This window comes from Saccostrea cucullata, unplaced genomic scaffold, assembly GCF_032062105.1.
Source record: "Saccostrea cucullata isolate Sc308-1 unplaced genomic scaffold, CSIRO_AGI_Scuc_v1 ctg1450, whole genome shotgun sequence".
Classification (NCBI taxonomy): Eukaryota; Metazoa; Mollusca; class Bivalvia; order Ostreida; family Ostreidae; genus Saccostrea; species Saccostrea cuccullata.
Genome location: NW_026932943.1, coordinates 292,392 through 317,443, shown reverse-complemented (window position 1 = coordinate 317,443; position 25,052 = coordinate 292,392). Strand labels below are relative to the sequence as shown.

The 25,052-nt window shown below is 33.8% G+C and overlaps 1 protein-coding gene across 1 annotated transcript; it reads left to right on the top strand.

Moving 5' to 3' along the window:
- The first annotated feature begins 7,717 nt into the window (after window positions 1-7,717).
- On the top strand, window positions 7,718-13,815 carry LOC134236601 (uncharacterized). The gene is made up of 2 exons (XM_062718774.1): window positions 7,718-8,958; window positions 13,725-13,815. Exons 1-2 carry the CDS (start codon window positions 7,718-7,720, stop codon window positions 13,813-13,815), a joined length of 1,332 nt encoding a protein of 443 aa, XP_062574758.1.
- The last annotated feature ends 11,237 nt before the right edge of the window (window positions 13,816-25,052 follow it).

Here is a 25,052-nt window from a genome sequence, read left to right as displayed (position 1 = left end):
CTGAATCCTCCGGCTACACACATCCTCCGACTGACACTGCCACTGTCCATGATTGCGACTTACTACACACTTAACACGAGGCCCATGGGCCACATCACTCACCTAGGAAGCTTTGACCATTCTGTTCTTTACCAGATTTAATACATATTGTGACCCCACCCTACCCCACTGATCATAATTTAGACAATTTATAATCTACACTACCCCAGGATGCTTCCACATAAGTTTCAGCTTTTCTGGCCCACTGCTTCTTGAGAAGAAGATTTTTAAAGATTTTTCCTATATATTTCTATGTTAAACTTTGATTCCCCATTGTGGCCCCGCCCTACCCCTTGGGGTCATGATTTGTACAATTTAGAATCTACACTACCCCAGGCTTCTTCAACATAAGTCTAGCTTTTCTGGCACAGTGCTTCTTGAGAAGAAGATTTTTAAAGACTTTTCCTACGTATTTCTATGTAAAATTTTGACTCCGGATTGTGGCTCCGCCCTACCCTCGGGGGTCATGATGTTTACAATTTAGAATCTACACTATTCCAGGATGCTTCCATATAAGTTTCAGCCTTTCTGGCCCACTGCTTCTTGAGAAGAAGATTTTTAAAGATTTTTCCTATGTATTTCTATCTAAAACTTTAATTCCCAATTGTGGCCCCGCCCTACCTCTGGGGGTCATGATTTGAACAATTTAGAGTCTACACTATTCCAGGATGCTTCCACATAAGTTTCAGCTTTTCTGGCCCACTGCTTCTTGAGAAGATTTTTCCTATATATTTCTATGTGAAACTTTGATTCCCCATTGTGGCCCAACCATGCCCCTGGGGGTCATGATTTGTACAATTTAGAATCTACACTACCCCAGGATGCTTCCACATAAGTCGCTTTTCTGACCCAGTGGTTCTTGAGAAGAAGATTTTTAAAGATTCTTCCTATATATTTCTATGTAAAACTGTGAATCCCGACTGTTGCCCCGCCCTATCCCTCGGCGGTCATGATGTTTACAATTTAGAATCTACACTATATTCCAGGATGCTTCCACATAAGTTTCAGATTTTCTGGCCCACTGCTTCTTGAGAAGAAGATTCTTAAAGATTTTTCCTATGGATTTCTATGTAAAACTTTAATTCCCAAATGTGGCCCCGCCCTACCACCAGGGGTCATGATTTGAACAATTTAGAATCTACACTATTCCAGGATGCTTCCACATAAGTTTCAGCTTTTCTGGCCCAGTGCTACTTGAGAAGATTTTTCCTATATATTTCTATGTAAAACTTTGATTCCCCATTGTGGCCCCGCCCTACCCCTGGGGATCATAATTTGTACAATTTAGAATCTACACTACCCAAGGATTCTTCAACATAAGTCTAGCTTTTCTGGCCCAGTGCTTCTTGAGAAGAAAATTTCATAGACTTTTCCTACGTATTTCTATGTAAAATTTTGACTCCCGATTGTGGCTCCGCCCTACCCTCGGGGGTCATGATGTTTACAATTTAGAATCTACACTATTCCAGGATGCTTCCATATAAGTTTCAGCTTTTCCGGCCCACTGCTTCTTGAGAAGAAGATTTTAAAAGATTTTTCCTATGTATTTCTATGTGAAACTTTGATTCCCCACTGTGGCCCCGCCCTACACCTCGGGGGTAATGATTTGTACAATTTAGAATCTACTCTACCCCAGGATGCTTCCACATAAGTCTCAGCTTTTCTGGCCCAATGGTTCTTGAGAAGAAGATTTTTAAAGATTTTTCCTATATATTTCTATGTTAAACTTTGATTCCCGATTGTGGCTCCGCCCTTTCCCCGGGGGTCATGATGTTTACAATTTAGAATCTACACTATATTCCAGGATGCTTCCACATAAGTTTCAGCTTTTCTGGCCCAGTGGTTCTTGAGAAGAAGATTTTTAATGACCCACCTTATTTTTGTCTTTTCATGATCATCTCCCCTTGTGGGTGGTCTTGGCACTTCATTTTGACAATTTGAATTCCCCTTCACCAAAGGATGCTTGTTCAAGTTTGTTCAAAATTGGCCTAGTGGTTCTTGAGATGAAGTCGAAAATGTGAAAAGTTAACTGATGGACGGACGGACGACGGACGAAATGTGACCAGAAAAGCTCACTTCGGCTCAGGTGAGCTAAAAACTACACACTCCATCTACAGGAAGTCCTTAACACACTACGATCCAAAATATCTACACATATAACACTTAAAAATACACAAAAATACGACGGGAAAACACATGACAGGCACGCTTATACTAAAACAAGTCCCACGGAGAAAATAACTCCCAAGGACACTTTTCCATGAAATTCATTGAGTTGTCTTGTCTGATTTTACAGAGTTCATTAATGAAGACTATTTTATAGTCAACTCATTCAGATCTTTTCTGTACAGATGTTGGTTTCTAGTTTTTATTGCCAATGCTTTCAATAAGCTTCCCCTGTTAATCAAGATCGGTAAAACCCACTATTAGCACCGTAAAGATTACTAGTAGTTTGAAATTTTTGATAGAATATTTGATACAATTATTACTAAGTTAAAACAGTTTTTTGACATTTGTATTGTAAACTTGAATTATTGTTTACGTTTTAATCATACTCCACGGATGTGATCGATATGCAATATACATCAACACAATGTATTTGTATATGATCTTTTATCTGAGTGTAAAATGAGTCTTCTTTTCATACTTTTTATTCGCCTTTAGTTGATGCAAGCAAATTATTTCCAAAAGAAAATCAAACATAAATCTTCAATTTTAATGATTGGAGTGAAAAAAATTCTCTCTTGATTTGGAGAACAAAGCAGAAAAGAGAGGAGGAAGGGAAATATCAACTGACGTTTTTTTATAGGAAATAACTGCTGATTATTTGCGATCGACAATTCTTTCCTCGTGTATCAAACAAGTTACGGGTAACGTAGCTTCAAACTTAATACCAGGTAAAGTGGAAAACTTATATTTTTATTTTTACTTTACAGATAATATTGAAACAAAGAATATATTTAAATTCTAAATAAAAAAGTTTTTATTGGACATGCTTTAATATAAATATGCAGTTTGTACCTTTCAAACTTCTTTTCCTTGCTTTTCTATATATTTCAATCCTTAAAAATACATGCATTTCTTTTCCAGACACTGAATAAGTGAAATAATTTGTCAAGTGACCCTTTGCTGTACATAGACAAATTCTGTAAAAACAAATACATAAAATTACGGTATTTCGTTTATTAAAAGCAATTCAGACATGGAAACCGGTTTCAATTCATCTAAACAATCCCAGAAATTCCAAAAATTACGTAATAACGAATATATTCAATCTACTTCGGAATTAGCGACGTGATCTGTGATTCTGTGTTTAGGAATCATCGTTTTCCTGGAAAATTTTCTTATTCTTGTGGCCGCCGCACGAAATAGGAAGTTACGAAACAACATTCATTACAACCTGGTGTTCTCTCTCTCCTTCAGTGATCTTCTACTTGGCATCAATCTTATCATTTACGGAATTATATCCACAGAAACTGACGAGGGTGTAAAGCTAGATTTAGTCTGCATTGTAATCATTGTCTTTGGTGTATTACAACGCTCATGTCCTTTCTACAATCATTTTACATAAGTCTTAATCGCTATCTCGTCATGCCGGAAAAGAAACTAAATCACGTTTTATGGAACGGTAATCGGAAATATTTGGTTTACTGTATATCTTGGGTTGGAGTCATCGTCTTGGTTTGTTCCCTGGTTTCAGCGAAGGGTGAGGAGTGCAAACTTCAACTAATATACGGAGATAATTTTTCCATCTTCCGAGGATTGTACTATTCCTTTTATTCCCTCCTTTTATTCCTCACCATACTGTTCTACATGCTTGCATTATGGCATATTCGGAACAAGTACAAGAAAACAGAGCCCACCGCCAATTCTCCAAATGTCGACAACACCATGGAACACTTGTCTCATATTAAACATCAGCGTGTTATCAAATCTATGAAACTTGTAGGGATAATTACAATTACACTGTTGATTCTATCGGGGCCAATGGCATTGTGGGGTACAACGGATTCTACTTATTTCACGTATACTATTTTTTTTCTTTTTGTGACGCCCCGTGGGGATCAGGGTTAGAATAGGTCCTCAGTACCCCCTTGCTTGTCGTAAAAGGCGACTAAATGGGACCGTATAAACCGAGGCCCCGTGTCACAGCAGGTGTGGCACGATAAAGATCCCTCCCTGCTCAAAGGCCGTAAGTGCCGAGCATAGGCCTAAATTTGCAGCCCTTCACCGGCAATGGTGACGTCTCCATATCAGTGAAATATTCTGGAGAGGGACGTTAAACAGTATACAATCAATCAATCAATCTTTTTTTGTCATCCTAAATTCTGTTATCAATCTAATTATATATTGCTTGGATATAGAAAAATTAAGGAAGGAAATAATATCAATATTTTCAATCAAACGAAAATGATTTTAACGCATTTTGACATTTAAAAAAAGTTTTCATGTCAAGACTCAGTAAATTAACAGGCTTGTATCGGTGTAGATGTGTATGTTTGATTGTCATCGAATTATGTTGTTTGGGGAAATAAATAATATTCTTTGTTGGAATGCTACTATACTGTATTTAAATTTAATTTTTGTTTAAAAGTTGATATTTGTTACAGAAATAACCCCGATAACTTGACTGTTGTCTACAGAAAACCTTAAATTATATACATTCAGTCACATGTTTTTTTTTTAAAGAAAGTCTACTACAATACATAAAAGCAAGTTCGATTCCAAGTAGGAATAATTTCCAAATTGAAACAAGCCTTTGCAATTAATAATTGAATAAGGATATCAACAGTATCATTTAATTCATCTAAACATTATTGCAAAATTCTATTCGCTATTTAATAATCTGGTTTGCATAATCTTTTTTAACTTGTTTTTCAAATGACACTTTTATACGTTTATTTGTAACTTCTGCTGATGTGCTATCCTTAGTGGGACAAAATATGTATCAGATTTTACAGAAACAAATCACGCACGCACCCACAAATACATGGCTCTATACACTTTATTTTAATGTTTCAGAATGTTTTAAATGTTTGCATAACAGAGTCACTTATAACTACTATGTTAAATTAATAAAACCAAAACATTTCCATGTGAACACTAAAAAAGCATAGTTAATTAAAGAAATACATGTTACTTTGAAACCGATTTACAATGAACCTTTACTTTATCACTTTTCCTTGATTTTATTTTAATGTTTTGAACCTTAAAAACTCAATACCAATGATGTAAACTTTGTAAATAATATATTTTAAATATTCAAGAATTTAATCACCATGATAAATATAAAAATGAGTCATCCTTCGTGAAAATTATCCCTGATTCAAATGGGAATTATTTCGCGTTTAAGGTCGACCACAGTTACAAGTTATTGAAATAGAAAATCCTATTTGAACTGAAGTCTTTTTTCAGATATACATGTATAAAACATTCTTACATACAGGTATATACTCTCTAGATAGGAAAAACTGGGGGAGGGGGTACCTCCGGAACATTTTTTGCTTGTGCTTTTTCTTGTTGATCCATTCCAGACGAATTGCCAATTTTCAATGAACTAAGATCTGCACCGTAAAACCTTGCATTTGGACTTTCCACTACAGAACTACATGGTATGTCTAATTGTTTAGTGCTACGCCGACGCTTAGGACCAATACCCAAACGGCGAAATTTCTCAAAATCGGAATCCGATTCGCCACAGGTTTTCTCGGCCAAACCACGCTCCTCTGAATCGACACTTAATTGGGAACTGGAGGCACACGAAGTTGTTGGAGTGATGCTTCTAGAAATCTGAAAGAAAAATCCATTTAATGTTTTATTGCAATTTTCCCTAAATATTGATAATGTTCATTCTTTAATTATCTATCTCTCACCACTTTCTCTCTTTTTGTAAACCATTATTTTAGTTTCCATAATAATAAGTACATTAAATAATTTAAAGTGTAACAAAACTCAAACACAAGAAATTTTGTTCACAAACATTGCAAATGCATTATATTTTAAAATAAGTAAATTTCCAATATATTTCCTTAAAACTCGTTGCAGTTAACAGGACTGTTCATTTTCTAATGAACACTTTTGTTTTTAATTTACAGCTCCTTTCTTTCCCATCCTTTCCATTTCTTCTGAATTAGAAATGTTTAACATTCCTTACAATTTAGATTACATGTAGTACATATGTATCATTTGGTATTTTCAAGTGTCAACTTACATTCCATTTTCCCTCTTCTATTGTTAATGTATTCTTATTACTTCTATTATTAATTGTATTCTTACTACTTTTATTGTTAAATACTTCTTCTATTATTAAATGTTTTCTTACTATTTGTCCAGCGTCATGTTCATTAGAACCTTCTCTGCATAGTTTCTCATTTCTCTCTGGTAAAATATGCATGTCCTGATGTGTTTGTTGAGCTCTTATTTCAGGTGAATGTTGCAGATTAGAATGACATACGCTATGTTCTTCTTCTTTCTCTGATATTACTGATGGTATCTTCTTGTATCGTTGTTGTGCCATTACTTCTTGGAATGTCGTTGTTGAGCCAATAGGACTGTTTTATCTTGTTTCTGTGTAATATTCTGTGTAATATACAGTAAATATTTTTGATATTTGAAATCTTGAGAGAATCTAATTTTGGAGGACTCGATCTCCAAAAAAAAAACTACAGAAATATTGTTAATCAGATATTCAAGCACCTTTTAAATATCAACTGCAGATTACATGTGTTTACAATCAGAATGTTTTAACAAATTAATAATTTTGTAAATGAAGAATGACAAGGTAAGTATATTTGAGGTCCACATTTATTGATAAGGAAAGTGTCTATGAAGTAAAAAACTGGACTCTACTTTATCATGGGAATGGTTGTTTAAGGGTCGTGCGATGTATGTTTGATGTATTTGATTTTGGCAAAATTGTCTGATTTTAAATTTTCTAAAATTTCCTTGTGGCATAGTGTTATGAATTATAGACAGTAATACTTTTCTAATTTACCTTTCAATACAATCATATTAATGACATTTACCGAACTATGACGTCATAGACGTTACTATAACGTTATGTTTTAGACTTGTTATGATTCAAATAAACCACTATACGGTTCAGATGTGTTTACTATGATGTTACAATCTTGACATTGGTGCCGTGACGAAAAAGGAGAGATGACTTCAAAACTGAAGGCAGTAAGGGCAGGACAGAGAAGTGCTGTAACCAGACTTCTGAAGAGACTGGAGGAAGAAAATGAAGATGCAGAGGAAATTGAGGCAGTTTTGGAGACATTGATAGACAAACAGGAAATTCTCAGAGATCTGGATGAAAAAATTCTAACAGAAACAGCGGAGGAGGATATCGAGAGAGAAATACTGGAGACAGATGAGTACAATTTCAATCTTAATTCTAAAATGAGAAAATCTGTTAGTTCATCGTTCAAATTTGAATCCAACAGCCAACATTTATTCAAACCAGAATGAAAATTCACAAATTGAAGGGAATAGTCAATCAACACAATTTCAGTGAAAATTCAAGAACTCATCAGTCCCTTACAAGCTTTCATTCAAATCCAAACAGTGCTAACTTTCACAAACTTCCAAAATTAAACTTACCCATTTTTGAGGGAAATGTGTTGGAGTGGCAGTCATTCTGGGATTCATTCGATTCAGCTATTCATAGCAACAACACATGACAGAAGTTCAAAAGTTTAACTACTTAAAGTCTTTAGTAGCAGAGGAGGCATCGAACACCATTTCAGGATTTGCACTCACACATGCAAACTACAACAGAGCGATTGAGCTTCTACATGAGAGGTTTGGACAAAAACATAAGATAACTCAGTCCTACATGCAAGCGCTCTTAGACCTACCCCCTCCCAAAAATAATCTCACAAGCCTGCGTCATTTTTATGACCAAGTGGAGACATACGTCAGAGGTTTAGAATCCTACGGACAAGCTCAAGATACTTACGGTTCTCTTCTAGTACATGTGATTCTGAACAAATTACCTACTGAAATACGCAAGAATTTGGCACGTGAACATGGCTCTACTGATTGGTTACTAAGGGATTTGAGAAACAGTCTTTACAGGAAACTTTACATATTAGAAGCTGGAGCAGGTATTGATGCAACAGAACCAAGCGCAACAGCAACCTTTTATACCCATTCAAAGTCCAGTCATAAGCAACTTCAACGCAACTTCAGTCCGAGGAAACCTCATGTATGCTGTGCATTTTGTAAGGAGACACATCGTTCGAATGATTGTACAAAATACAAAAACTGCGCTGACCGCATGAGAATTGTCAAACAAGACAAGTTATGCTTTAACTGTTTGGGCCGACATCGTGTTACAGACTGTCAATCCAGATCCAATTGCAAAATCTGTAAAAAACGTCATCACACAAGTTTGTGTTCAAATCGCGAGGTAGTCAAAAGCATCAAGGAGAGTACCCCTTCACTTCAAGCAAAAGATACAGAAAGAGCAGAAACATCAGTGATGCATTCATCTTCACATAGAGATCAACCAAACGTTTTGTTACAAACTGCAGTTGCACCTGTCACATTTGGAAAACTGACAACTGATGCTAATATTCTGTTTGATGAAGGAGCTCAAAGATCATTTATCTCTAGGAGTTTGGCTGACAAGATAGAATTAACACCAACAGGATATGAGAATATCAACATTCTTGGATTTGGAGAATCAGGAAAAGAGAAAGGAGTTCAAAAGTTACAGACAGCTGTAGTCAAGGTCCAAGCTATAGAGAGAGAAGATATACCTGTCAAAGTCTTAGTGGTCCCAGAGATAGCAGCTCCAATTAAAACGCATGTAGAAAATGCAGCAAAATTATCACATTTGAGGAATTTGAGATTGGCACATCCTGTTGCACAAGAGGAGGCATTCCAAATTGAATTACTTATTGGAGCAGATCAGTACTGGAATTTGGTGGAGGAAAAGATAATTAGAGGAGAAAATGTTCGTCACAATATCATATCAAAAATTAGATTATTTCACTTAGAATGGCTGGAAATCTGTTTAAGCTTTCAGTTTTGCCTCACGATCCTTTGTAGGTATAGAAGGTTCGTTATCGTCCCCAGAATTTAATTCTAATGGATACAGTTTTGTGATTGGCCTAGAAGTTATACCATTTCTGGTCTTTAATAAAACAGATCTGATTATTCCATCTTGGCCGGTGTAAAGACGAATAATGACCCCCATCGAATAATGACCGGGGGGTCATTTTTCAACGACAAAAAATGACCCCCACCCGTAGAAAAAAATCATTTTTTGTAGAAAAAGGGTCCTAGGGGGTCATTATTTTATATGTTAGTCCTATAGAATAATGACCCCCATTGAAAAATGACCCCCTTTAAAGTGATACAAAATATACACTCTTTGATATCTTTTTTACAGCGAAACTAATTTTTACATTTTCTGTAACCAGAAAAATACAAAAAGTCGTATGAAATAATTAAGAGATTCACGCAGTCTTTCAATGCTAAAATTGTGTTTGAAAAGAGATTCTTTAATTGTCAAGTAAATAAAATTTCTTTTTAATATTCCTCCTTATAATGTTCGCTTAAAGAATGATATTCCACTTGTTTATAGAAATCAAACCATGCAAAAATCAGGTTTAAATACTCTTTAATAGGAAAAATTAAAATTCCGTCATTTCAACTTTTAGTTTGTTTAAGTTTGGCAAATCCTATTTGACAATGAAAGAGGAAGAGATTTTTATCCCCCCCCCCCCAAAAAAAAGAACATTACGCAAAATCAAAACAAAAAAAATAATAATAAATGAAAAGAAGAAATATAAATAAAACTCTATACCTTTCAATAATTCTGAAAGAGGCTCTAGATAAAATATTGAAATGAAGTTAAGCCTTCACACAAGTACTATCATATCATAATTTACTTCGCCATGATTAAAGCATACTTTAAATGTTGGTGGAGGTATACTTAAAAGTATTGTGGCAAAGTAACAATTAAAAATTAGTAGAATAGTAGATTATTTTAAGCTTATTTTTAATTCCTTTCTTATAGAAAAATAAAGGTAGGGTGTTTTTTTTGCTCTTGTTCAATATCGACTTCCTGATAAATAAGAAAGGGGGTGGGGTAAGTATAAGACCTAAAAATATGCTCTGTAAAATATGGGCTAGTGTAAAATACACAGTCATTCTAATGCAAAAACTATACATGTAGACATAAACTTTTGATTTAGCACACAGTATTCATTACATTTCTTTTAACGTAGAACCTACTTCGTATGACATCATAACTTGTAAATGTGTTAAACCTGTGCTAACCCATTAAGACGTCATAATTAATTCAATGCCACTTTTTCCCATACTTGACAGCTTCAATAAAAATGGTAGAAAATACTGCATTTTGAAATTCACAGAATTCAATCATGCCAACATAATCTTGATTCAATTCATATATTTTTTGGTTTATAATGCTTAATGGCAATATATTTCTGGAATAAGAGAAAATATGTAGGCACCTTTTATTTACTAGATCTAGACCTGAAGTTGACAAACCCAAGACTATCTAGTGTAATGAAATTACAGTGTACATACAACTTTCGTAATAATTTGAATGGTATGTAACCATTTTGAAGGAATGTATAAATCGTAAGAAATCTTTAGTTGCCAGCTACATGTATATAGCGTAATATCTTGATGAAATGTGTCTAAGTCAAAGATGCACGTGTTGTAGATCGTTTGATCGTGTGTACTTTTTTGTGATATCTATAATGAAATGATGTGCATTCCTTTTAACAATTATTTGTTACCTATTCATATTTTTGGTGTTTGATTACAATTTTTCTATTAAATATGATCTTTTTAAAGAAAAAGTACAATTTCTGATAAATATTTAATCTGAAAGTAACCCCAAACAGTCATTTAATTACTGTAGACGTACTTTTTTCCACGGGGTCATAATTCCGCGGAATCTCAATTTCTGTTTAATCCGCAGGTAGAAAATTACGCGGATTTCTTAGACTGTCACGATATTCCTTACATTTATATTAAGTACGCTTGAACAAATTTCCACGGAAAGTTTGTGACCGCGTACATAGCGTAAATTAATACCGCGCGGGAAAAAGTACTTCTACAGTATTAAATCCCGTGTAAGTGCAAAAAGGTCAAGAAAATGAGTTGAAAGGTTTATATTTTAATCATTTTTTGTAATCATTTGGCTATGTTCTTCATCATATTGAAGATTGAAAACATTGTGACAAAGACGTCTAAAAAATATTTACAAATATAGGGTGAATAATTGACTAAAAATAATTCATTTGACTATTTTTTTAATGGTGGACTTATCTTTTATGTTAATTGAATAAAAAAGAAATTATTCTTGATAAGATATTGTTTAATATTATTCAGTTAAAAATTTTTATAAACGACGATGTTTGAAGAAGTATTTTTGTGATTTTTCATATTCCCTTTATGACAAGTACCCCTAAAAATATTTGAAAATGTGAAATCGCAGTATTTAAATACCCTACCAAGTCATTTTGAAAAGTTTGAAAATCTTGCAATTGTGACAAAGACTTTTCCGACATAGGTTCTACCTTAATTCTTGTTTTACTCCACCCTTTTACTCAGTTCTGAGTATATTTTTCAGAGAATTTAATATGAAAATCAGAACAAACATTTTCATTGTTGTAACGTCTTCTTTATAATGTATATTAATATGAAAAGTTAATTGAAGACCATTTCTTTTTATGTCCCCGTAGTCGAAGATTCGGGGGTATATAGTTTTATCGTGTTCGTCTGTATGTCCGTCTGTCTATCTGGCGGTTTGTTTGTCCGCAAAAACCTTAACCTTTACCATAACTTTTCATTTATTGGAGCTATGACTTTCATATTTAATATGTATATTCCTTGTGACAAGACCTTACTTTGGGTACCACCAAATTTGACCTTTTGACCTTGACCTTGGAGTTTATCCCATTTTACACAAAGATGCCAAATTTTTACTTTGGCCATAACTTTTGAACGGTAGATACTAGTTTTCCGTACTTATGATTTTTTTTACCTTGGCCATAACTTTTGAACGGTAAGGGCTAGGATATTCATACTTCACATATGTAATCCTTGTTACATTTAAACATTTTCTTAAGAAATCATCAACTTTGACCTTTGAGTTTGACCTACCTTTCAAAAACTTATCCTTAGCTATTACTTTTGAACAAGTGGTGCTAGGGCTTTCCTATTTTGCAGTTGTATTTCATGTGAGAAGACCCTACTTTGGGTAACAATATATTTAAACTGCATTTAAGAAAAGTTTAATCTTCGCTATGTTGCCATACAGGGGCATAGCTGTTTCACAAACACATCTTTTTATATATGAGGATTTGCGGATAAGAGATGGATACCTCAAAGCGTAACAGACGGACGGACAGACATCCAGATCACTATATACCCTCCCGCTTTTCAAGCGGAGGATATAATAATATATAATACTGCTGATTTTTTCTGTCAGTTCGATGATTTCCACCATCAAAAAACAATGTTTACCTAACCCTTAAGGCTTGATAAATCTTTTACTCCTTTAGATTCTGAATCAATGCATTTACCTTAAAATATAGCTATAATTGTATAATGTTATGAGATCAACATATCATCAGTTTATTCCCAATAAGCTCAGGTGAGCATTTTGGCCAATATGTTTCTTTATCTATTTTTTTTTTGCCCCCTAAAAATTTTAGCTTTAATCTACAGGGGGTCATTTTTCTACGGGGGTCATTTTTCTTCACGTGGGTTCTGCAAATTTTTAAGGAAGTGACACTTTTTCTACGGGCAAAAGGGTCATTTTTCTACGTCGAATAATGACCGGGGGTCATTTTTTGCTGTCGAAAAATGACCCCCGGTCATTATTCGATGGGGGTCATTATTCGTCTTTACACCGGAAATAAGCTCCTCAATCTTTGCCAGTTTCCACAAATTTCTGGGGTTAAATTCATCAAAAATTTGAACGATGTCTCCGGTCTGGATATTTTGTTTGCTTTCTCCATGACTGCGATGATATTCTCTTAAGGATGTTAAGTATTCCTTTCTCCAGCGTTGCCAAAAGTGTTGAATGGCTTTTTGTTAAATGTTGTAAGTTTCGTTCGCAGATACATGGTTCAAATCAGTTGTTACGTTTTCTTCATTGGAACTCCCAGGATAAGGTAATGACTTGATTTCCTTCCATATAGTAGATGAGATGGTGTTTAGGGATCTTCGTCCAATGGGTCGGCTGATGCATATGTCAGAGGGCGGTCATTCAGAATGCATTCAATTTCTACGATGATTGTGTTCAGGACATCTAAATTTACAAAGGATCGTCCCAGTACTTTCCTTAGGCAGTTCTTTGTAAGTCCTATTAGTCGTTCCTAGAAGCCTCCGTACCAGGGTGCACTCTTAGGTATGAATTTCCATCTTGTACCATGGGTGTTTAAGGTTTCTTGAAGACTGTGTGAAGATGTTAACTTTTTGATTTTCCTAGAAGAAACATAGGTGGTTGCGTTGTCAGATATCATAATTTTTGGAAGTGATTTCCTGCTGGAAAATCTTCGAAAGGCTAAAATGAATTGTTCTTCAGTGAGGTTCGTTACCAATTCCAGGTGAACAGCTCTTGTACTAGCACAAGTGAAAAGACATATGTATACTTTGCCTTCATGTCCATTCTTTTTTTGTACCTTCAGGGCACCAGTGAAATCCACACCAGTTACAGTAAATGGAGGTTCTTCTCTCAATCTGTCTTTAGGTAACGGTGGTGCTTCTGGAATGGGATAAGGTTTTCCCATGATTTTTCTACATGTAATGCATTTTTCGCAAAACAGATTTTACACTCTGGCGAATTCTTTGTATCCAGTAATTCTGTCTCAACAATGTGACTGTACTATTGACTCCTGAGTGCAAATTTCTTCTATGTGCATCTAAAACAATCAAAGTGGTCAGTGGATCTTTGGACGCTAGGAGTATTGGATGCTTTGCTGTTTTGCTGATTAGTGCATTGTGTATTCTCCCTCCACATCGGATCAGTTCCTCATTGTCTAGGTATAATTTCAGCTGTTTTGATAGACAAGTTTAGATTTGATGGCGGTTGGACCCTTTAATTTCCTCTAATTATCGAAGTATCCACTTTGATTTACACCATTTATCAAATATACTGATGTATAGTACTCCAGAAGTTTCTCCTGCTGTAAATAAATCATTTTAAATACGGATAAACAGAAGCTTGGTAAAGTATTTTCGGGAACCCACTATGTATTTGTTTTGTAAAGATTTTATCGAGCTTAGAAAATTGAATATACAACTAGATTATTCCCAATAATAAACCCTGAATTTCACAATGCTTACTCTATTTTACTTTTGATAATGTTCCTATTTATTTTGTTGTTAAAATATTATATAAAGATTTTGTTTCTTGTTCAGATAAAATTTAGAGAAACTTGAAATAAAAAGGTAGAATTAAGTTTTCTTTTTCCTTTGTTCACTATTTGAAGCGAGAGTTTTTCTTCTTTTTATAATTTTCTGTAAACCTGCTAAGGTTAATTGGTTTCTATTTTAAGATTTGCTTGACGATTTTCTAATTTAAAAAAAAAAATGCCTTTTCATTTTACAAATCTCATGTCAATATAACATCATTTGGAGTAAAAAAATGAACGTCTTTTTTTTGAAAGACTTTTTTGTGCCATAATGGCTTCATCGTTGCTAACTACGGCCAAAATGTCGAACATCTTCTAAGCAGTATGGCTAAGAAAAAAGCAGTCATTATTGAAGTTTGAATATAAAAAGTGACTAGTGGAAGGGAGAAGGCCATGATTTGAACAAACCTCAATCAACACTATGAGAGAATGCTTCCAAAATATAAATATGAGTAATCGTGGCTTAAGTAGATTTTTAAAAATTAAATGACATTTTACTTCAACCGTTGGTTTATCAGCTTTAAGTGATATGCACTGTACCCAGATGGAGATAAAGAATAGAATGGACGAGAAAATATAAAATAGAGAAATAGAGCAGTGGTCTTTAGGTTGATTTGTATACTTAATGTGTCATAGCAGTAAAATGCGTTATCTTATCACAGATAGTATCAATGACTTAAAATATCTTTAAAAATTGATATTAACACCTATTATGCAAGCTACCACAATTACATGTCCATATAAACTGAATTTGTTTGCATCAATCAAAAATCCTACCCTAAACCTCTTAATCAATTTTGATTCTGAATAATCTTGTATCTTAGTTCTCGGTGACCCAAATAAATGTGCATATACATACAAGTATTTCAATCCTTACCTCTTTCTGAATGACGCTAAAATACCCTGTTATCATCACTTATCAGGTCACAAGTAACAGCTGTTAAAAAGATTGCCTGACTAAATCAATCAATATCTGCATGAGGAGTGATAAACCTTTTGAGTAATACTTTTGTGGGTTTAAAATATGTTCTTACTTTATATTTTGAAAACCTTGTTTAAATAAAATCCTTGATTTTATTTAACTTAAACAGAAGAATCATCATTACACTGCATACTAGAGAGTTGTTGGGGGGGGGGGGGGTGCAAGTGGAGTGATCTCCCTTGGATCTAATTTAAAAGCATCATTACACCTGTTATATAATATCTATAATATCTGTTATGAAATCATGCAATGTAAACATATTGAAAGATGGATATAATTTAGAAACACACATTTTGTCGGAGTGTATTTATTCCACTGAAGTAAACAATAGTAATGTGTGTCCATTGAAAATTCAATATTTAGGCATTTGTGGAAAGAAAAAATCAAAGATTTTGTACTGGTTTATAACTTATTGTGTGCATCTGAAACGGGGAATTCAAATGTTCCATGACTTGTTGAACTGCGTTGTTTACTAGTCCATTTATGAAGTAAACAAACCGCGGGATCGGGAAACAAATTAGAAAAAAAATCATTTCTTTAGTGTTGCATGTCCATATACCGGTACTGATATATACGATATGTTACTTAAAAGAATGATTAAAAAAATTGTAGATAGAATTTCTGAAGTATCAGAAGGAGGTTAATTAAAAGGACAAACTTTATTTTAGTCCATAAACGTTAACACACCCATTCACACAACAGAACAATCCAAGGAATAAATGTAAGCTTCCTGTGACATTTTTGGCGCGAAAAGAGCGATTCACCCCTTTCGTAGAATATAAATGGACTGATCCAGTAGTATAGAAATGCAGAAAATAAGATACACGGACATGTTGAAACGGTGAATCACATGGAATAATTGTTCCATGCAGAAAGATTAAAGGAAGTAAACACTACAGTATCTTGCATCAGTAATATCATTCTTTTTTCTGAAAACTGTTTCTTTTAAAATGCAGGTAAAGAATTCCAATGTAAATCAGCTTGCAAAAAATCTAGCTCTCTGGTTATGATCTATTAGTTTCGGATTTTGCAAATATCATCCCTTATACAGCCTGACACCGTGACGTCAGGCAACGTCACATCAGTAATATCATTCTTTTTTCTGAAAACCGTTTCTTTTAAAATGCAGGTAAAGAATTCCAATGTAAATCAGCTTGCAAAAAAATCTATAGCTCTCTGGGTATGATCTATTAGTTTCGGATTTTGCAAGTATAAATCCTTCTACAGCCTGACGCCGTGACGTCAGGCAATAAAAGTTGACTCCTCCTTAGTATCCGTGAAATATCAAAAACAATTGTAACTGATGGGTTTTGAAAAATGCACATTGATTGACAAAGATCTTTGCAACCAAAAAGAGTTGGATGCAGATAAAGTGATATCTTCTACATTATAAGTGCTCGATGCTTATATGAAATGATGTATTACATTATAAGTGCACTTAATTGTTGCATCTTTTTCAGTATAACCTTTTAAGCTATTAGTGTAAACAATAAACACTTAATATTAAATAACCTAATTTTCAGGCACCGGATGCTTCGATAAACCAAAAACAAATTGGAATCAAGCTTTTCACGGACCTCTAAAATATCAGAAGTGCAATCAGGTGCCATAGAAGAGTAAGTAACCCTTATCAACCAGTCGAATTCAGGGGTTCTCCTTGTCAAGAACGGGCAAACTGAAGAACCAGTGGACAGTTCATGTAGTACATGTATATAAAAAAAATTGTCAAACATTTAGCGTGAATCTGAATTGGACATAGTGATTAAGCTTGTCCGACATTTACATCAACTTAAAGAAAGAGGTACATGTATTTACATTTTTAAAGACAACCTCGTATACTTATATGTATGTCAAAAAGGTCTTAGTATATATTCAAAGATGTCGTCGATTTATTTCTATAAATTAGAATTTTAATAGGAATTGACTGACGTTAATCTTGATTAGAATGCATACGGTTCTGTAAATAAAGAAAAAGTAAGGGTTTCGGAAAACATTCATCTGCAAGAAAAAAAAGTACCAGTATCAATATATGTCCACAAGAACAAAAAAAAAAGAAATTGATTGAATAGCAATCCCATTAAAATTCTATTCATTCACATATTTTCACGACACGTAACCTTTCAGATTTTAGTGTTTTACCGGATGCTGAGTATTGATATGAGGAACAAAAATGCTTAATGTGTATAAAGTTCGTCGTTCTGAGGGCATATATATGTATATTGTACTTGAAGATACTCCATGTATTGAAGTTTAAAGATCAATAGAGCAAAAACAAAATGCATACCTTCTTGGGGTATATAAAGGTTTTCAGGACAACAAGCTTTCAAAGAGAATATATTCTTAGAGACATTGAAATTCAACATATTTCACAAAAATCATTCAATAGGTATACACTGAGATTTATCAAGTTTAAAAGAAGTGAGGAAGAAAACAACAGATGTTAGAATGGTTTATATCAAAACTGGCCTTATCTTAAGTTTCTGTGGACTTCATATTGCGTGTTGTTATAATGTCACAGACGAGGACCATCTTCACAAATACCTGTTCTCAGAATACAACAAGGACCTACGAGCTGGAATTGACAGGGACTACGCCTTGAACTTGTCAATGAAATTTTATCTTTTTGCAATCAAAGAATTCACCGAAGCGACCGGTAAATTTGCCTTGAATGGCGTGTTTCTCATAAGCTGGGTAGACGAAAGACTAGCCTGGGATACTATGAAGTTCAACAATATTACTGAGACATTAGTTACTAAGGATAAAATTTGGACACCGAATATTCTATGTAGAAATCCTTTCGAAGAAGCCTTTGGATTCGGGAGCAGTCTTGAATTAGTGCATCTGTACTCAAATGGGACATGTATTTGGTCCACTCTACAATCCTATGCCGTCATTTGTGACGCAGACGTGACGTACTTTCCTTTTGATAAACAATACTGCACTCTAAAATTTCTTGCAACCGTGTTGAAAGAAAATTGGCTAAATATAACGTTTGCTGAATCTAAAGTTGATATGACGTTTTATGAAGAGAATGGATTGTGGCTAGTAGAGGATACTACAACTTACACTGAATTAATACAAGTCTTGCCTCATGTTGTTGTTGGGTTATATTTGCAGCGCAGACCCACCTTTTACATAGTGTGTATCAATCTTCCTCTGTCGTTTGTCTCAAGTCTGCAATTCTTTGTATTTCTACTTCCAAATGAATCCGGTGAAAGACTTAGTTTCTCTGTTACATTACTTTTGGCCAATGTTGTTTTCCTCACAATTATTCAGGAAAATCTTCCAAAGTCCTCAGAGCCAAGTATTCCTATTTTAGGATTCTTTTTCCTCTGGCATGTTATCTTTGGTTCAATCGTAACATTGTGTGTAATTCTCAGTTCAAACATTCATTCCTTCGAAGAAGACACACCTGTACCTAAATCGTTGAGACGGTTTACCTGCATGAACTCAAATAAAGTTAAAAAAATAATTTCAATAGAAGAATCACTGGACTCTACAACAAAGGAAAACCAAAAGATTAAGCATAGAGAAAAACAGATCTCTCGTTCCTGGAATAATATTGCAAAATTCTTTGACAAATTTTGTTTTTTCTGTTCACTTTTTCTATATGTACTTCAAAGCATCATTTATCTTGCAATTATTTTTAAATATACACTGTACATTGAAAATGTAATTAGTGAAAAGATAAAGAAGAACTGACGAACATCATATACATGTAGTAGAGAGGTAGCGATAATCACAACAGTCCCATAAAAATCCAAACCCAGAAATTTCTTGACAAGTAAAAAAAAACCACAAACCTATTTCGGGAGGGGGGTGGGGGTAGTCGATAACTTCTATTGCTTCAAACCTTTGACTTTTCATACAAATTTAACACAAATTCGTGTTTACCAGGGGGTCCAAGGTAACTTTTTTCTGACTTTAGAATATAAATTTAATAACCTTGCAAAATCCCCCCTCACCCGACCCCTTCTTGATCCTCTCTCTCTCTCTCTCTCTCTCTCTCTCTCTCTCTCTCTCTCTCTCTCTGTGTGTAAACTACTGAAGTATTGACATGACTTTCCTTTAATTCCTTTATTATAGAAATAAAGTCAGTTAATAAGTCATACTTGAATGTTTCCCTTTTCAAGAATCTTCGTTCTTCTTTGACTGGATTGAGATTAAGTGCCCACAAATTACAGATAGAGGTTGGCAGATATTGTACTCCAATTATACCAAGAGATGAAAGATTTTTTTTTTATTTCTATGTCCTCTTTATGAACAACTAAGAAAAGAATTTTGTACACTTTTTAATAATACATACATATATATCTTATGAAATTCTTAATCCAACAAATGTTAAATCTACAAGAAATATTTGTAACTTCATACATTTGTACGTAAAAGAAAATCTATGTGACTAGATATTTGTTTACTGTATGCATGGCTTGCGCCACATGTAGTTTTTGTAAGATTGAAGAAATAAATGATAATAATAATATAGGGATAAATATTGTGTGGTACGTGATTATTCCGCGATGTTTTGGCTAACATGTGGTTGATAACCAATTATAATGGATAACCCAAAATAATTAAGAATTTTCATATCTAAGTACAAAAAAGTAAAACTTTCTAAATATAACAAGGGGGTTCCGAAAGGTAGCTTCCGAAAGATCATCATCATAAAGAAGAAAGCACCGCATATGATACTGTGTCTACATCATAACGAAATGCAAAATCTACCGCACGGAATGCTAACAGGACCGGACATAATATTTAACGATCAGCATCATCATAATAACAGAAATGCTACATATAATAATGAATATACTGTATATGCGAGAAGTACATAATATATCGTTGTGTTTACTGTATATAATGTTAGATCTACCGCATATAATATTAAAAGCACTCCATATAATAATAAAAACATCCTATATAATGATAGTTGTACATAATATAATGACATATCTACATCATATATATCTGTGTATAATGTTGCACACGATACTGTATATAAACTAGTGCTAATTGTATTACAGATGTTCCCCAAACGCTCCCCAACTCCCTTTTGGTGCCATATCCCCTGTAAGCTTCATTAAATAAGACAAACTCTATGCCCAGAAGTGTACCAAGTTCATTCAAATTTCAGCATTGCACGAGTGCGCGTGTGAATGCATGTGCGTCATGACCATATCATCTTGTCTACACAGTCTATATATTTTAATATACTAAATATTAAAGTATCTCATCCAAAAGTATTAAAAATACGCTCATTCAAGTGTATTTTTTTTTACTCATTTCACGTGCACGCACGTGCATACACGAGCATGGTGACCATACCTTCTTGTAGAAGGTCATTACATCTATCTATATTCTAAATTCCACCCCGTTTGGTTGAAAATCAAGGGAGTTATAGCTGTTTAAAGTTTCAGCCAATCAGATTGCAGCACATGTACATGCACGTGTATGCATGTGCATGTTGACCATACCTTCTTGTAGAGGTCCATTATATCTATCAATGTTCCAAATCCCATCCTGTTTGGTTGAAAATAAATGGAGTTATAGCTATTTAAAGTTTAAGTTAATCAGATTGCAGTGCACGTGCATGCACGTGTTTTCATGATAATTGCTATATATCGTGTTGTAGGATATCCTTATGTATTGATATGTTCAAAATTTCAAGGGATTTCGTCAAAAAACAAGAAAGATATAGAGACTTTAGTTTCAGCCAATCAGAGCGTAGTGCACGTGCATGCGCGTGAGATCTTGCGATTTTGACCATGTCATATTGTATATGCTACAAATATATCCTTATATTATGAGTTTCAAAGCATTTCATCAAAAATGTAAAAAGTTACACCTATATCAATTAAAGCGGTCATTTCACATGTTGCACGTGCACGCTCTTGCAAGCACGTGCGCGCAAAATGACCTTCGTTCCGCAAATCTACATAACATGCCTACTAACCCTAAAAGGGTTTTACCCAAGTCGGATGTGTAGTTTACAAGATCACTTAAGTACCCATAATAATAATAATAAGAAACAGAGTAAAAACCTTCGGGCAAATAATTAAAATAGTACCACATATAATGAAGGAAGTACTGCATATAATGTTTAATCCTCATATAAGACAGCCCCGGCGTTCCATGCTCAGTTTTTGCAGTAAAAAAGTTTGATAAAAAATGCCCTGGGCAAATGGAACATAGCCTGAGGAATCGGTGGGACATGGAGCAGGGTTATGGGGTAATTGTAATCAGCTGTAATCGATTACAGTTTGCAGAGTAATAATAGGATATAAGTGAAAAATTCTCGATCTAAGTGGAACTTAAATAAAGCATACAAACAAACAAACGATGTTTTACAAACTGATTACTACCCATGTGTATTGAAACGATAATTAATTTCATGACAAAGTTAATAGTGGCAACTCAACTGTCTATATGAAGTTTGTTAAAAACATTGTGCATCAATTTATAATAGTGCTTTTCATTGCAGCCCGGAGGACCGGGCTGCTCTATACATATAAGTTTAAGTGTTGGTGTATGGGGGTTGGGGCGGGAGTAGTTATTCAGAATTAAAGGTTTTCTAAACATTGAAAAGATGGTTAATCAGAATGTTCTTTCCTTTATGAATTAGGATATACATAATATATTTACTTCCATAAAGTGAATCTGTAAAAATATATATGTTTTTCATATTTAATATATAAAGTTGCTTATCATTTACTATGGAAAAAATGACAGGTCCCTTTTTTTAGAACATCGAATTTTACTTCTCGCATAAAACGTACTCTGCACAGCAGTGGCGTAGCATCGTTTTTGAAAGTGGGGGGGGGGCCAGGCAGAGAAAAATTTTTTTTTATACTTACCTGAAAAAGTTGACAAGCCAAAAAAAAAAAAAAAAAAAAAAAAAAAAAAAAAAAAAAAAAACAAAAAAAAAAAAAAACAAAAGGTAAAAGTTGCCCGAAATCGAAAATCCTATTTCGTGGGGGGGGGGGGGGGGGGGTAGGTAAACTTTTTTTCAGTGTCAACTACTTTTAGTACCAATTCTTATACTACATTTTCGGTACATTTCTAAAAGTGGGGGGGGGGCCAAACAGGCTTTGAATTAACATTTCCTATAGTGTAAGTAAGGTTGGGAAAAAAAGTGGGGGGGCCAGGCCCCCCCTGGCCCCCCCGGATACTACGCCCCTGGCACAGTTCGTGTTTTATATTCGAAAATTGAAAATTAAAATACATTTTTGAATATATGTGACGCATGTGTCTAACTTCAATTTATATTTTATGCAGCCAACATTTACTTGAGGAATTGATCAAGTTTAAAATGGAATCGTTTTGTGTGGTTTTTATCCGACTATGAGTTTTCAAAATATTCGCCACTATCGTCTCCATCAATTAAACGCATGTCTTTTCACACAAATCAAAGCGGTTTGACGATCAAGACTTATTTCCATTGTTACTTTATATATTTCCCGGGCGACAATGGATGGTTACATCAATGTTTTCTTGTTTGCTTCTAGTTATAACATTTCATGTAAATTTTTAAAATATTTTTTTTCCACTTGTCTTTTAGCGAGTTTAAGATTTATGAAAGATAATCTCTCTCTTTCATAAAATGCTTTCCCCCTTCAAATTATGCGGTCATAAAGGAAAATAAATGTACTGGGAGATATGCAGGGGCACCCAGGGCTCCCTTTTGTGTCCAAGATATTCATAAGATTTTCAATAAATCAATTTTTTTGGGTGTGGCTTTGGGCCCTTACCCCTACCCGAAACTGCTGGGTCCCCCCCCCCCCCTTTTACGATTCCTGGATCCCCCACTGCATTGCACATGTTTTGTTATGTACATGTATGCTTGTGGTCTTTGTTCTTTCAAACAAGCTGAAAATAAGATTTATTTATTTTCACATTTATCAAAATCCATATCAATGTATACATGTTGTAGTCCATACGATGATCTCATCATATCACGTATCTTATATTTTTGATTTAATTTCTTCAGTGTAATATGAAATTAATTCTCTCTCTGTACAATGTGTCAAAATTTCCCCAAATTAGATTAACAGGGGCACGCTGTCATAATCACTTTTACAACACAAATAATGTATTTCAACCAAAATAAATAAATAAAAAAAAATAGAATAAACATACAAAAATAAATAAAGTAATAAATAAGGTAAATAAATATTTACAGTAGATTAATAAATTGAGAAATGAAAAAAAATAAATATAAGAATCACGTTGCATGTTTTCCGACTATCAATAACACATAGAATTTGGTGTAGCTTTACACTAAATAACACCTAGAACATAATGAACGGTCAGAGTTAATCTGATTACGGCATAACTAACATGGATAACAATGGTTTCTGACAGTGGATGAAAAATGAGTACTCTCTAACTAGAATACGTTTAGTGGCATCCTAGAGTTACTTCCCTTGGTTTTGGTATAAAAATCCCAAACTAATTATTTTTTTCAATAATTTCAAGTCTGATTTTATAAAAATATATTCAAGAATAAAAATTACAAGTTTTTAAAAGATAAAATAGTAGAAAACCTAATTCTAATTTTATAATTAATTTGTTATAGTTTTTTCTTTAAATAAAACCTCAAAATTATAATAGATGTGATTGGTCGACACTGTCAGAATCGCTTATTATTCTTCACCTAGGCATAGATCCCACTTCTATGCTGTTCGTTATCTTTACAGTTTTTGAAGCGTGTCACGTGTGACACGTTCACATAATCAAAGTACTAAAGTAGGAAAAAACGACAGGTGCCCGTTTTACGAAAAGGAATTACGACTGAGACAGTTGGTTGTATAAACTCTTGCAAATTCAATTTATTGAGTTTAAAATTGCTGTCATGAATTTTTTTTTCTACATTCCTTTTAGAAAGTTTAAAATTTAACATTTTCAATTTACTTCAAATAAGAAAGTAATCAGCTGAAGAGTCTTTATCGTGAGTTCTTTTGCATAACGGGCCAATGGAATCTTATGTCAGTCACGAAAAGAAACTGTGTAGCGATCTCACTGAGCGGATCAAAGATCTAATTTTAATAAGATTGAGAAGATACACATGTATAATTAACTTTTTTAGTTAATGTTTTGTCCGAGTCTAGCTGCCAACGATATTCTTAATTACAACTCAATGCATTTCTAGTTAACAGTTATTCAATTAAACCTTAGTTAATTAATGACACGTCTCAAATGAATTTTATTTCTTTGTTTTATTGACATTTAAAAAAAAAACTAGACAAACGATAAAAGATAATAATATGTTTTACATGCCAAGACATGAAACTTAAAGAAATGTATTTCTTATCAGCAGAACAAATATTCCAATTCAAGGAGACTTGGAATTTATATGCTTGATTGCGTTAACTACCCGCTTACTTCCCTTTGTTGCTAATTTTTTTGTTAAAAAATATGAATAATTATGAATATTGTGTTTAAACATAAAAAAAGTTAATGCTATAAAATGCACTTTTAATAAACCTGTCTAGTTTGATTAAAATAACTTCGTTTTTTAATATCTAAATTCTTTATTTTTCAATATCAGGTAAAAACAATATATCAATACGTTCAACGAATAATATATAAATTTTTCAATGCCCAGTATTGGCTAACATCTA